The sequence below is a fragment of the Pavona decussata genome, unplaced genomic scaffold, assembly GCF_977016875.1.
Source record: "Pavona decussata unplaced genomic scaffold, jaPavDecu1.1 SCAFFOLD_386, whole genome shotgun sequence".
Taxonomy (NCBI): domain Eukaryota; kingdom Metazoa; phylum Cnidaria; class Anthozoa; order Scleractinia; family Agariciidae; genus Pavona; species Pavona decussata.
In genome coordinates this window covers 156,971-170,080 of record NW_028145758.1, presented here as the reverse complement: position 1 = coordinate 170,080, position 13,110 = coordinate 156,971, and the positions used below count along the sequence as shown (strand labels likewise).

General features: G+C 43.3%; 1 protein-coding gene across 4 annotated transcripts in view; it reads right to left on the bottom strand.

The window, feature by feature from the left end:
* The window catches only part of LOC146451450 (protocadherin Fat 1-like), a 37,980-nt gene that overhangs the window by 4,381 nt on the left and 20,489 nt on the right, over positions 1–13,110 (bottom strand). For all 4 annotated transcript variants that reach the window (XM_085098842.1, XM_085098843.1, XM_085098844.1 and 1 more), the window contains exons 5-12: positions 10,487–10,804; positions 8,841–9,694; positions 8,014–8,369; positions 6,467–7,539; positions 4,179–5,625; positions 1,690–3,548; positions 1,004–1,253; positions 158–310 (exon numbers count right to left, since the gene is read on the bottom strand). In XM_085098842.1, the coding sequence (XP_084954968.1) occupies positions 158–310; positions 1,004–1,253; positions 1,690–3,548; positions 4,179–5,625; positions 6,467–7,539; positions 8,014–8,369; positions 8,841–9,694; positions 10,487–10,804 (6,310 nt within the window). The remainder of the gene's footprint in view (positions 1–157; positions 311–1,003; positions 1,254–1,689; positions 3,549–4,178; positions 5,626–6,466; positions 7,540–8,013; positions 8,370–8,840; positions 9,695–10,486; positions 10,805–13,110) is intronic.

The window sequence follows — 13,110 nt, the reverse complement described above, 5'->3', positions numbered from 1 at the left end:
CACAACCATAAGATAGAGGCCAAGTCCTTTGACAAGCAAAGCCATCCACTTAACTAGGGTTTCTTGTGGCTACAATTAATACTCACCGAATAGTTTCTTAACAAAAGCATAACACTGCTATTTGCAACTTACGCAAAGAAGAGAAAGTACTTCATACCTTTTATGCACGAAGTATCCTCGCAACCTGGTTTGTCCAAGTCGCATTTAGATGAATCAACGCATTTGCAATTGAAACCGCCTGAAACGTCCGCACACTCGTAACCAGCAGGGCAGGGATTGGACGCACATTTTCCTCTATGACTCACACAGCCTGGAACAGAGAGGAAACTGGTCAGAAAAGACAAATCACGTGTTCAACGCAATACAAGCAGAGAAGAGGCACTGCCAATGAGTTAGACCTGTCAACGTTTTGCGCAAATTAACAACAAATCTTGCGAAAACTAACTAGTGTAGAAACTCTAAATGGAAATTTCCTTTAGTTGGATTGTTTCTATTTTATTTGTTTTAATTTTGCTTTCATTTTTTCAGTTTTTTTTTTCTGAAAAGAGAAGATAAGTCGAACTGGACTGTGACAACGAGCTAGTGTTCCACATATTTGCTTTTCCGCAGGAACACTGAGCACACACCTTTAATCTCAGAGAAAACACAAGAAGGAAACTTTTGAGGTAATAGATCAAACATGAGGAAGAGTGTTTCCTCAGATTTCGAAACACCGAGAGGTAGGTTGGAAAAACGAGGCGCAGCCGAGTTTTTTTTAACCAACTTCGAGGTGTTTAGAAATTGGAGGAAACACTCTTTAGAGTAATATAGCTTCTCAAACTATTGATAATTCTTGGAGAAATTCGAAGCAAAAGTTCACAAAATTTTAAGATAATTAAGATCACATTTCCAAACCTTTTTCACGGTAATGATTTCCTTTGTTTTCTCTTTTATTAATGAGTTTGAGAATTGGTTATCAAAACCAGGCGCATCTTTTTCCTTAGCACAATATAGCGTGACTCACCTTTGTAATGGTCACACATGCACGCGTGACTCCTAGAATGCTCGTAAGAAATGTAAGTGGTCCGTTCAGACATGATTCGTATTTGTTTGTTCTGGGGGTTGAAGACCGTTTGACAGGAGTAGTTTTCAGGGCACTGCATAAGACGGCACTGGCTCACGCCGATATAATCCACCTTTACTCCAACAGTTCGCTCAAAGTCGCCTCGGGATGAATTCAGCTTGCGTGCGATGTGATGGGATTCAAAGAAACCCTGTAAAACACGAAGAGGTATGAGTGTTAGAATGAGTTTGGTAAACACTACTGTGAATACTAAAAAACGCGAAAATGACAAACGGGATAACTGTTGGAGGTTTTCGGCAACGACTCGTTAAAGATTATGAGGAATCCTCCCATTTTATTTGAATGATTCAATATTCAATTACTACGTACAGTCTACTTTTGTCTTGTAGGGGCCATAGGGCGGGCAGAAATAAGGGAGTAGAGAGCGAAAACCCCACCTCTCGCGCGGAAACTCGAAGCACCGAACATAAGAACTTCAGTACGCGACTCGCAAGTTCATTGAGAAGACCCAAGAGGGCTTAGCCGTACTATGCTGGATTTGTTTTAAGTCAGTCGGTTTTTGCCACGTACGTAAGTGAAACTAATGGACCTGAAAACGTAAGTTCTTAAGAGTATCGAAGCCTTACCCTAGCACGCTTCATGACAGCAAACACGACGTCCAAATTATCATCAACGGATTGCAGGCTCCAAATACGAACTTTACGCGCCGGAACATTAAGCAGATATCCGATGTAATCTCGGCAATTCGCCAGGTTCCTTTCCACAAAGGCACCAGGTCCAAGGTCGGCCAGACGAACCGTGAGAGAGTGGTCCAAAATGTCCTTGGTTATGTCCGACACTTCTATTTTCACTGGGGCGAAACTGAAGTACCGTCCATCTGTGACGCTGATATTAAGGTTGTAAATTTTGCCTGGGACGTTAGCGGTCGTTCGGAGTACTCCATCAGCTGTTATGGTGAAGGGGCTCGCAGCGCTGGGCTCTACAATCGCATATCTGAGAGGGTCCCCGTCAAGGTCGCTCCCTTGCAAGCTACCGATGACACCTCCGTTGAACTGAGAGCTGTATAACTTGAGATACACGGTCAGCGGCTCCACTTCCGGAGGATGCGTGATGCTCTCTACGACCTTGATTGTAACGGTCTGGTCCGTGAACTGTGGGGGCTCCCCACTGTCAAACACGCGAACTTTAAACGTGTGTGTACCGTCTTTGTGACTCAGTGGACCCGCCTTGGTAATGAGACCGTCTCTCTGTAACCTGAACTTCGTCTCATCTCCCGCTAATCTCCTAAAAGTGAATGGGCCTCCGTTTCCATGGCTGTCACGGTCGTGTGGACGCAAAAAGATCACTGTTGTCCCTACCTGCGCGTCCTCGCTAACGATCACTGTAAAATTAGTGTGCAAGAACTCTGGTGGATTATCGTTTACATCGTTAATGTCCACGCGAACTTGAGTTTCAGAGGACAGCGGTGGTTCCCCTTCGTCTTGAGCCTGCACTGTCAGAGAGTACCTGGACTCCACTTCATGGTCGATTTGCGCTGCAGTGCTGATTACACCGGTCATGTGATCGATTTTAAACTTTCCGGCATCGTTTCCTTTCACGATCTTGTAACGAATGTCGCGGTTCGAACCACTGTCGAGATCGATGGCAAATACCTGGAGCACGAACGTATCCAAGGCAGAGTTCTCATCTACTTTAGCCCGGTAAATTTCCTGCCTAAATTTAGGGGCGTGGTCGTTTGCATCGGTTACTATGATACTCAGAGAAGTGGTGGCAGAGAGCACAGGAGGACCAACATCACGCGCTTGGATCGTCAGAGAATAGCTTTTTCTCGTCTCATAATCCAAGCTCGTCTGCAAGGTGACAGCTCCGGTTTTCTTATCAATAGCAAACATGGCTGAATCAGGGCCTGCAAGGATAGCGTAGGTGAACTCCTCGTGTCCTGCCTCTTTGCTGATGGCGTGCATAGTTGTTATGGGCGTCCCTATGGCGGAGTCCTCGCTCACGTTAGCTCTGTATATTGCCTCCTCAAACTCTGGTGGCACATCGTTGATATTCAGTACATGTATCACCACCGAGCAGTTGTTGGACTGGGAAGGTACCCCCTTATCTTGCGCCCGCACGGTCAGGGTATATTCCGCTATTTTCTCCCTGTTGAGAGTCTTTTTCAAGGTTATAACACCAGTTTCAGACTCGATACTGAACGTATCGCCCGCCGTATCCACCAGCGAGTAAGATATTTTCCTGTTCTTTCCAATGTCGGCGTCATACGCTTTCACTTGTAGCAGCACCTTGTTGACTCGCGCATCTTCGTAGACTGATTTACTGTACTGTGCCTGCGTGAAGACTGGTCCATTGTCGTTGACGTCATCAAGTAGGACTGTAACGTTGCTGAAGCAGGCCCGCCCACCGCGGTCTTCCGCTGACACCATGAAGTTGTACATGTCCTGGGTTTCGCGGTCTAGTGACGTAACTGTTACTAAGCGACCTAATAGGAGGGTTGAAAACAACATGACATTAGAAAAGTGCACTTGCAACGTTCCAATAAAACACCATGAGGTCGATGTATTGTTTAGGCAAGCAAATAATAAAAAAAAGTCAAATGAATCAAACTGTGGAGTAGACACCCAAGCGTGGCGAGCCAAAAGAGCGTCTGCAAAGGGAGACTAACTAAGAAGTGCAAACGAAAGTTTTAATTGAAGTTTCTCTTTTTGAATACTCCTAGGGCCAATATCATAATGTACCGGTGGAAGAATTAGGCCAAAAACCGTTAAATCTTGCGGTTTGATAAGGAATGAAATTGGCTGGTATGAACATTTGATTGATTGACTGATTGATTGACTGATTGATTGATTGATTGATTGATTGATTGATTGATTGATTGATTGATTGATTGATTGATTGATTGCCAAGCTGCCTTGTAAATTACTCTAGCAAAAGCTTATCGATGCGGTTGCGATTTATTTCTGTTGTTATTATTATAATCATCATTATCAATCATTGTTTCTTCAATTATAACAACACTTGCCCAAAAAATTCATTTAAAAATGTGAACCGTAACCTGCGATACAAATTGCCCTCAGAGTGACACAAACACATCTATCGTGGCGTGACTAACCTGTAGTATTCTGGATAGCAAAGACACCAATTCCTTGACCAAATACGGAGTACTTTAATCTGCCGTTGTCCTCAGCATCGGCATCGGTCGCCTCGATAAACAATACTTCGGATCCAGGCTCCACGTCCTCGCTGACATGTACGATAGAGATGGACTGGGTACAAACCGGTGGGTTATCATTCGCGTCCAAGACTGTGATGTTCAGAGTAGCGAAGCTGGTGTAGAGACCATCGGAAGCACTCACGTTTAGTTTGTACGACGAAACCGACTCGCGATCCAGAGAAGTGTGCACAAAAACTTTGCCTGTCTTTTGCTCAATTCCAAACTTCGTTTGAGGATCGCCAGACATGATGAAGAAATAGAAGTCAGAGTTCGAGTCTTTGTCGCTAGCTTCGAGTGATCCGACCTCTTGTCCTATCAACGCGTCTTCCCGAACAAAGAACTCGAACAAATCCCGAGTGAACGTAGGCGGTGAGTCATTTACATCAAGAACAGTCACGTTGACAACAGTGTGACCCGTGAGTTGCGTGACCTCGCCTCTGTCAGCAGCGCGCACGCTCAGTACAAAGGAGTCTGAGATCTCGCGATCAAGTGGTAGCACAGTTGTGATCCAACCAGTGTGTCGATCTACAGTGAAGAACCGGGACTCGCGTCTGTTGATTGGAGTGAAATCGTACAAAATTTGTCCATTGTTGGCGTCGTCTAAATCCTCTGCAAACACTCGCAGCACTTTTGATCCAACCTTGATGTTCTCCGGAACGCTGACTCTGTAAGGATGGGCCACGAAATGAGGCTTGTTGTCATTTATGTCGGTAACAGTCACTATAACCACCGTGCGCGCAACTTGAGAAATGGCCGGGGCGTCAGCTTCAATGACCAGAACATATCTCTTTAAGATCTCGTAATCCAGCGGCTCCGCGAGTTTTATTTGTCCTCCAGAATTAATGCTGAACTTTTCGCCGCGCGATGAAGGTGAATTTCCAGGGATGATCCTGAAACCAATAGATGGGCGCGCACTTCCTGGAAAAGAGGGACGAACTGTAGTGATCACTTGGCGAACTTCCGTATCTTCCGGCACGTTGACTCGATACTCCGGCTTGTCAAACTGCAAGATCTTCGCACTCTTGCTAAGAACGTTAACAGAAACGGGGACCATATTCCTCAACTGCGGATTGCCGCCATCTTTGGCCAGAACATAGAACTTGTATGTCTTCTGTTCCGGTTGTTGAGCTATTTCGATCCGCCCCGTGTCCGTCTCGATCTCAAACACCGGGGGGGTCTGGTGACCAAGGATGACGTACGTCAGAACACTGTTACTTCCGGTGTCAGCGTCAGTTGCTGAAGTCACTAGGATGGACGCACCTACTGGCTTGGACTGCTGGATAGTCACTTCGTAATGCGGGAGCTCGAATTTTGGTTGGTTGTCGTTCTCATCGAGGATTCGTACCTGTTACAAAAAACAAATTGCCGATGAGTTTACTCATGAACATTCCGAATTACTAAGCTTCGCTTGCGCTCTTTAGCTGGCGTTTGAAGGTCGACGGTTTAGGTCAACTTCTATGAATTCAAAAATGAAACAATACCAAAGGAGAGAATTGGTCAGTGGCTTTCACTTGAGTGGTCGCACTTTAGAATTTTATCGACAGCTTCAAAAGTCAAAAACACCTTGAGCAACATACAGTAAACAGTACGATTGAAAAGTATTGCAGAATGGCTTTGACTTAATGTGCAACACTTTAGAACTGTAAACAAAAACGTAAGTAAAAACCGAATCAAGGTTTGAATTGAGTGGGAAAGAACCACGAAATTCCGTAGATCAGCATCTGGCTGATATTAATTTACAAGGACTTTTAAAGGCGTATTTTCGAGGTTTAGGGCATCTAATTATTGGAGGACTTTTGTGCCTCAAAACAAGCTTGAAACTCAAAGCTAACAGCTTAAACCTTTAATCCTTAATATCAAAGAACAAATTCTCCTATCTTGTCCCCATACTTTTCTTGTAAAAGTACTGAGGAGAAGTTATTAAAATATCAAGAAAATTCACATTGGGTGATCATGTCCTTAATTCTCATGACCTCACGGGTTGAATAAGCATTGATATTACGAGGAGAAATTTGATGCTGATCGCTGTTAGAGCTTAAAGGGTTAAAACAGTTAGCACTAATGGGATTATACTCGGGCTAGGGAGGGAGGGGGGGATGGGGGTTCACGACGAACTCTCAAGTAAGATTAAGCACACCCACTTACAAAACACAATACTGTAATTTCAAACAAACTTAAACCCATACCTCCACTGTGCAGAATCCAAATCTCCCTCCTCCATCAGTGGCTCGGATGGGAACGGACGTGAAGGCATGAGACGAATTTTCGCGATCAAAGGTGAGCCTGCTGTATATCATGCCCGTTTCAGCGTCAATTGTGAACTTTTTCTCGGCTTCCTGATCGTCAATAGTATACCGCAAGCGCGCGAAACTACCAGAGTCTTCGTCGGTGGCGGTAACCATGGTGACAAACGTACCCTCAGGGTAGTTTTCATGGAAACTGACGGTGTAGATTTCTTGGTCAAACACCGGGCTGTGATCGTTTGTATCACCAATCACGACACGGACGCTCGTTTCTGCGGTGGATTTCCCGTCTGTTACTTCCACGCCAAGGTCGTACACTTTACCGCGCTCGAGTCCCACCTGTCTGGAGATAGTGAGAACACCTGACTTGAGATCCACTTGGAAATACTCCCTACCTTGCCCAGAACTGATAGAGTAACGCAACTTTCCAACGTCGCTTTCATCCGGATCGGTGGCAATGACCCGCGTGACAAAGAACCCAGGCCCTACGCCACCAGATATGGACGTGGCATAGCTGTCTTGTTCAAACCTGGGAGGATTGTCGTTGGCGTCTTCAACCACGATGCGCACACGTGCCTCACCAGTCAAAGGTGGACTCCCACCATCGGTGGCGATAATTTTCAATTCGTGAACCACGTGCGTTTCGTAATCGAGTTCCTTAGCGACTGAAATTTCGCTGGTATCTTGGCCAATGATAAAAAATTCGCTTCCTTTGCTGTTATTGTTATTGCTGCTTGCAATCAAGGATTCAATTCGATATGTCAAGGCCTTGTTTACTCCTGAGTCTCTGTCGAATGCGTAGACGGAAATCACCGGGGTACCAATCGGCACGGCTTCGGAAACCTTCGACAAGTAGAGTGATTGGTTGAACCTTGGAGCGATGTCGTTGACGTCAGTCACAGTGACAGCGACATTCACTTCACCAAAAGATGTGGTCTTGGCGTCAGTCGCGCGGACGGTGAGTTGGTAACTTGTAAGGGTCTCGTAATCAAGAGGGGCTTCCACTGTTACCACTCCTAAAGAAAAAGACAAAGAACAAATGAGAGGCCGGAATTATTGCACTACCAAAACAATTCAGTTCTTTTAAAGTAAAAAGAGGATATTACACGGCGGCGCGAAGATATGAATATTATTTTCGAGTGGTAAAAACAACAATGCGCGAGTGAGTAACATATTATTGTTAACATCATATCTTCAAGCCAACGTGTAATTTTCTTTTTATTATATAGACAATCTATTGATCGCCATTTTTCACTTACATCTGTTTGCACAAACAACCGTGAAAAAGCGGGAAATGACGTCAATACGTCACTCGGGTCCCGGATGTACTTTATGTGTGGCGTATGTTCCAGTGAAACACTCGTGTCTATATAATTCACTTACCACTCAACTCGCAGAAGTGATAATTGGCTGCAGCTGCGATCAGTTGCGGTTTGGTTTTCGTTTTACTACAGTTATCCTAAAAATCCTAAATTCTGAAAGCCACTCACCTGTTCTCAAATCAATAGCAAACTGATTGAGAGGGTCTCCTCTCATGATGGTATAGAGGATGTCTGCGCCCCCAGGACTTCTCGCTTGAACACGGCAGATTCCCTCTCCAACTTTCACATTCTCCCGAACCACTCTACCGTAGGACAACTGATCAAATATTGGCGTCTCCTTATCGACCAGCTTGATCTTCACAATCGTTGTAGTGCTCAGTTGATCCAGCCCCATGTCGCGCGCTTCTATTTCCAGACTGAAGACCCTGGGAACCACTAAATCATCGAGAAGGCTTCGTGCTTTGATGATTCCTGTGGAGTGTTCCACTCTGAAGCGACCCTCATCACCCCCCTTGAGTAGGTACCTGGAAAAGAGAAAATAATAAATGAAAATTGTATTAATCAAATGTCGTTAACGCTATCGAAGAGACAAGGGTAGTTTACAACAAATTTTGTAGAAGCACTAAAAAAAAATGCGACTCCCTTTTGCCCGAAAAAGAAGTAATGCCAGAAGAATGTCTCAAGATTAGGTTCTCAAACAACTTCTCTATCCCCCCCTTCCCCTCCCCCCCCCCCCCCATCCCCAACCAACAGCCTTAGCAGAATGCTATTATTTCACAGGTTTTCCCTCTCCACCCTTCATGTGATTTTGTCAAAATTTACTGGTAATTATTAGTAAACCTTGCCACGGATAAACAACGAATTGACCAATTCCACAAAATAGTTTATAGAACTCTGGCCGCCTAATTCTATGATTTTTGTCCACCTTATTCTTCCCTAACAATTTTTTTACATGCTATTGCAATGTAGCTGCATTATCCCTATCCACCACATACCTGACGACGCCATTGGCGCCAATGTCCTTATCGCGGGCCTCAACCCGCCCGACAGAAGCTCCGACATCAACGCTGATCTGCACGACGAAGAAGTACGATTCTTCGGTAAACCTCGGCTCATTGTCGTTCACATCATCTACAGTTACGGCCACGACGCTCTGAGCAACTCTTGGCGACGGTTTCTCATCATCTCGAGCTTGTACAACGACCTCGTATCGATCTACGGCCTCGCGGTCAAACACATTTCCAGGCACAGTTGATATTACGCCAGTGCTCTTGGAAATGACGAAGAAATCCGAAGGAGTAACGATTGAGTAGGTGATGGTCTCTCCGACAGCATAACCAATTGCCCGAACTTCAGTGATTTCGCTTATTCTACTGATTCCTTCGACTACAGATGTGTTGTAAATGGAATGACTGAATTTAAAATCGCTTATAGGTAGCGGCATGCAACTGATATCAACTGTGGCTTCATCGGTGAAATTGCCATCGGAAACGGCGACTTTCACGTGATAAACAGCTTCCTGTAGACCCGAAGAGTTTTTCACGGTTATGGCGCCCGATGTTGGAGAAATATCGAAGACATCGGCCCAAGAAGGTGTAACAAGAGAATAGGTGAGGTTGGTAAGTGGCAGAGTGTCTCCATCAGTTGCGCTAACTTTGAGGACCTCGGTACCTGGGAATGTTGGCAAGAACACAACAGCGCTGAAGCTGGGCGCGATGAACGCTGGCGGCTGATCGTTCACGTCCCGCACGAAGACCTCCACATCTGTAAAAGCAGCAAGACTGGGAACGCCGCCATCAGAAACCTTGATCTTGAATTTGTAGGAAGACACCGATTCGAAATCTAGCACCTGAAAACGAAGAAATGTGAAACAATGTTGTAAGTGATGTGTACAACAAAGTTTACAAACTGAACCAGTTTACATTAATTTTATGTGAAATATGAAAACTTGACAGATACGTTCCACACTTGTGTTGATGAGGGAGTTTCACAAAGATGGCGCAAAAAGGAGAAAGAAAAGAAAAACAAAAGATTGAAAGCACGAAAGGGAAAGGAAAAAAACTGAGTAGTAAGTTTGCCTTTAAAAATGCACTAGCTATATCTCTTTTTAAATTTGACCCTCCCTCGCCAACTCCCCCCTCCCCTCCCCCCAATCCAGTTCCAGGGCGGTAATAACGACAGCGGGGAAAACACTAGTGCCTCCAACAATGTGGCCTAGGTTCCAATTCAGGACAACTGGGTAGAGTTTGCTATTGGTATTCGTCTCTCCGGTCTTCCTCCCTCCAAAATACTAAGATTTCTGAACTCCAGTTCAATCTGAATACAAACGACTTGCGTGAAAATCACCTGTGAATGATGTCGCTTTCAATGCAATGAAGTTAGTTCTCTTCTTCAATAGTACGTCATTTTTACGCTAAGCTTACAACAACGATTGATTGATTGATTGATTGATTGATTGATTGATTGATTGATTGATTGATTGATTGATTGATTGATTGACTGACTGGCTGACTAACTGACTGACCGACTGACTGACTGATTGATTGATTGATTGATTGATTGATTGATTGATTGATTGATTGATTGATTGATTGATTGATTGATTGATTGATTGATTGATATTACTTGTTAATCTCTTTACCTCAGCCGTGATCAGCTCTCCACTTTGAGGATCAATGCTAAACGCTGGACATCCAACCACCTCATACATCAAATCACTGCTACTGACGTCAGCATCAGTAGCGTGAATGACAAGTGGATTTCCATCTCTATCAATCACAGCCGAGTCCTTGGGCAAGCCCTCCATCACGTGACCAACATAGAGCGCCTGGCTGAAGTCTGGTGCGTTGTCATTTTGGTCAATTATCCTGACAATTACTTGAGTTTGCTCCTCGCCATCGATGCTTCTGGCGCGAATAATAAGCTTACACTCGCTTAGCTCTTCAGCGTCGAAAGGTTTCTGTGAAGAAAAAACGAAAAAATGTATTTTACTTTTAAATTACGCAGTTCGTTCGTTTTAGTACTAAACATCTGGGCAAGCCACTTTAACAAGACGACGAAGTTACAGGCATGTAAGACAAAAGCCAATTTGGAGCCACAAATTTTGGCAAATTTAGGAACGAAAACTTAAAACAATATTTCTGCCCTGCAGTTTACTTTCTTCACCTTGAGCTTAAACCTAGTTTTTAAAAACAAAAGAATTCGCATTGCACTTGATACATCACTCTTCTACAACGTGTGCCAACCCCACTAGAAATTTTTTATCCACAACGGGAGTAGCTGCTGCCCGCCCCTTCCCACCCCCGCCCCTCTTCTAAAAAGCGCTGTGTGGGGTAGCCCACAGAGCGAAGGCTACCTCAAAATAGGTTTATTTATTTCGATTTGTCCAATTTCCTTCCGCCGGGGGACAAAGGGGAGACGAAATAACAGACATCTACGCACAGGCTGAAGACGGCCACCGTGGAAATATTTTACAACTGAACAATTGGACAAACTTTTGAAATTCGACGTAAGGAACGATGACTGATTTGGGGAAAATGTCCGGAGGTAATGGTACTTGTACTCTTAAAAAGAACACCTTTCAGTCTAGACTACGGGTAGTCTGTACTGTCCCTGTGAAAATACGAGAATTCATAGTTTATTTTCAGTCTTTCAGGGTTGCTTTACGCTTTTGCTTAGACATAACGCGATTTCTTTTCAGATCAGAAATTAAACCGAAATTTAATTAACTCAGCATGTGATCGGCTTTCTGTCCTGGCCAAGACATAGAATAGTATGTACAAACAGAGGCAAATGATTGAATAACTCAGTGAAAAAAAATTGAGAGGAATGTAAAATCGTCCACTTGTTGTTACGTACTTCGAAGTACTTGAAGTTTATGCTAAATGCTTATAAAGGGCCTTTTGACATACTATAACAAAGGGAGGAAAGGGATTAGAACTTTGGCCGAACCGCAAACTCAATAATAGGAAGAACGTGGTACGTATTGTTCAATTGTTTCTGTTCAGTTTAATCCGCCCACGAATGTTTGAATATGGATGATAACAAAAGAAAGCGAGAAGAGAAACACTCAGATACAAAAAGAGCAATGAAAACTATTTCTTACAAATTCGCTCGCAATTTAACCTTGGAGAGAAATGTTTCCCTGCTAAATGACTTTTTGAGTACAGCATGAACTATAAAATATTGTTACAAAGCTTACGTATAAGTATTAAGCAAGTTTAAGAAGATTCTGAAAAAATCCGCATTAACTTGACAATTAATGACCATAATTTCGTGAGCTTTCATGCAAATCAAGAGAATATCACGCGAGCAAGGAAAGCTTTCTTTCACGACAATTAACTCTGATCTTTGACAAGCAATTTATCAATGATATTCATTCGATAGCATAAATACAACTTAGAAACTTGATAAAATCAGCAATATTTTCTAGAAGACTCAATCTTGCATGACGTTCTGCGTGGAAATACTGAACTTTGACACTGGAGTTTTCTTGACGAAAGAATTATTAAAAGTTGATGTAAATTGATCACGAAGTTACCACTTAAGCAAAATTCAAACCTGCGTTTTGTGTAGAATTATTGAACTTTGACACCGAAAGAGTTTGTTGACGAAAGAATTGTTAAAAGTTGATGAAAAGTGATCACGAAGTTACCATTTGAGCAAATTTCGAACTTTTTGCTCGCAAGCAGTTACTTAAAACTAAAACAGAAAAGCTTTTAAATCAGGGTGTGCTTTGCTTGGTATTTGTGAACAATACTAACACGCTAGCAATAACGAACATTTCGTTAAAAAATTGCATCACACAAGTTCAATAGTTTCCTTTCTGGGATTCGTGCACTACAATGAGCACTTGTTGGAAATTTTTGTCAGTGAATATGCAAACAGAAATATCAGATTAAAATTATCTTGCACTCAATATAAAGACTTCCTTTTTTGCTCATCACGAAAATCGTATCACTCAATCATGCACACAGAAACGTTTGGAAAATAACCCTCTAGATTTGTTACGTAATGTGACAGTTTTTGCAACATGGAAACATTTTTCTACAATTAAAAATAGAAAGAATTTTATTTTGAGTTGCAGGCCACAAGATCTTTCCACAACTCCACAACCGCACACGCTCCTTGGAGCGACAACTATTTATGCTATTTCTCTTGTTAATCCCACTTAATCTCGAGAGGTTGGCGTCTCCTTTGATGTTTAATAACTCTGCAATTTTCGCTTTCTGTATAAACAATCTCATTAACGAGTCAAAGAAGCAG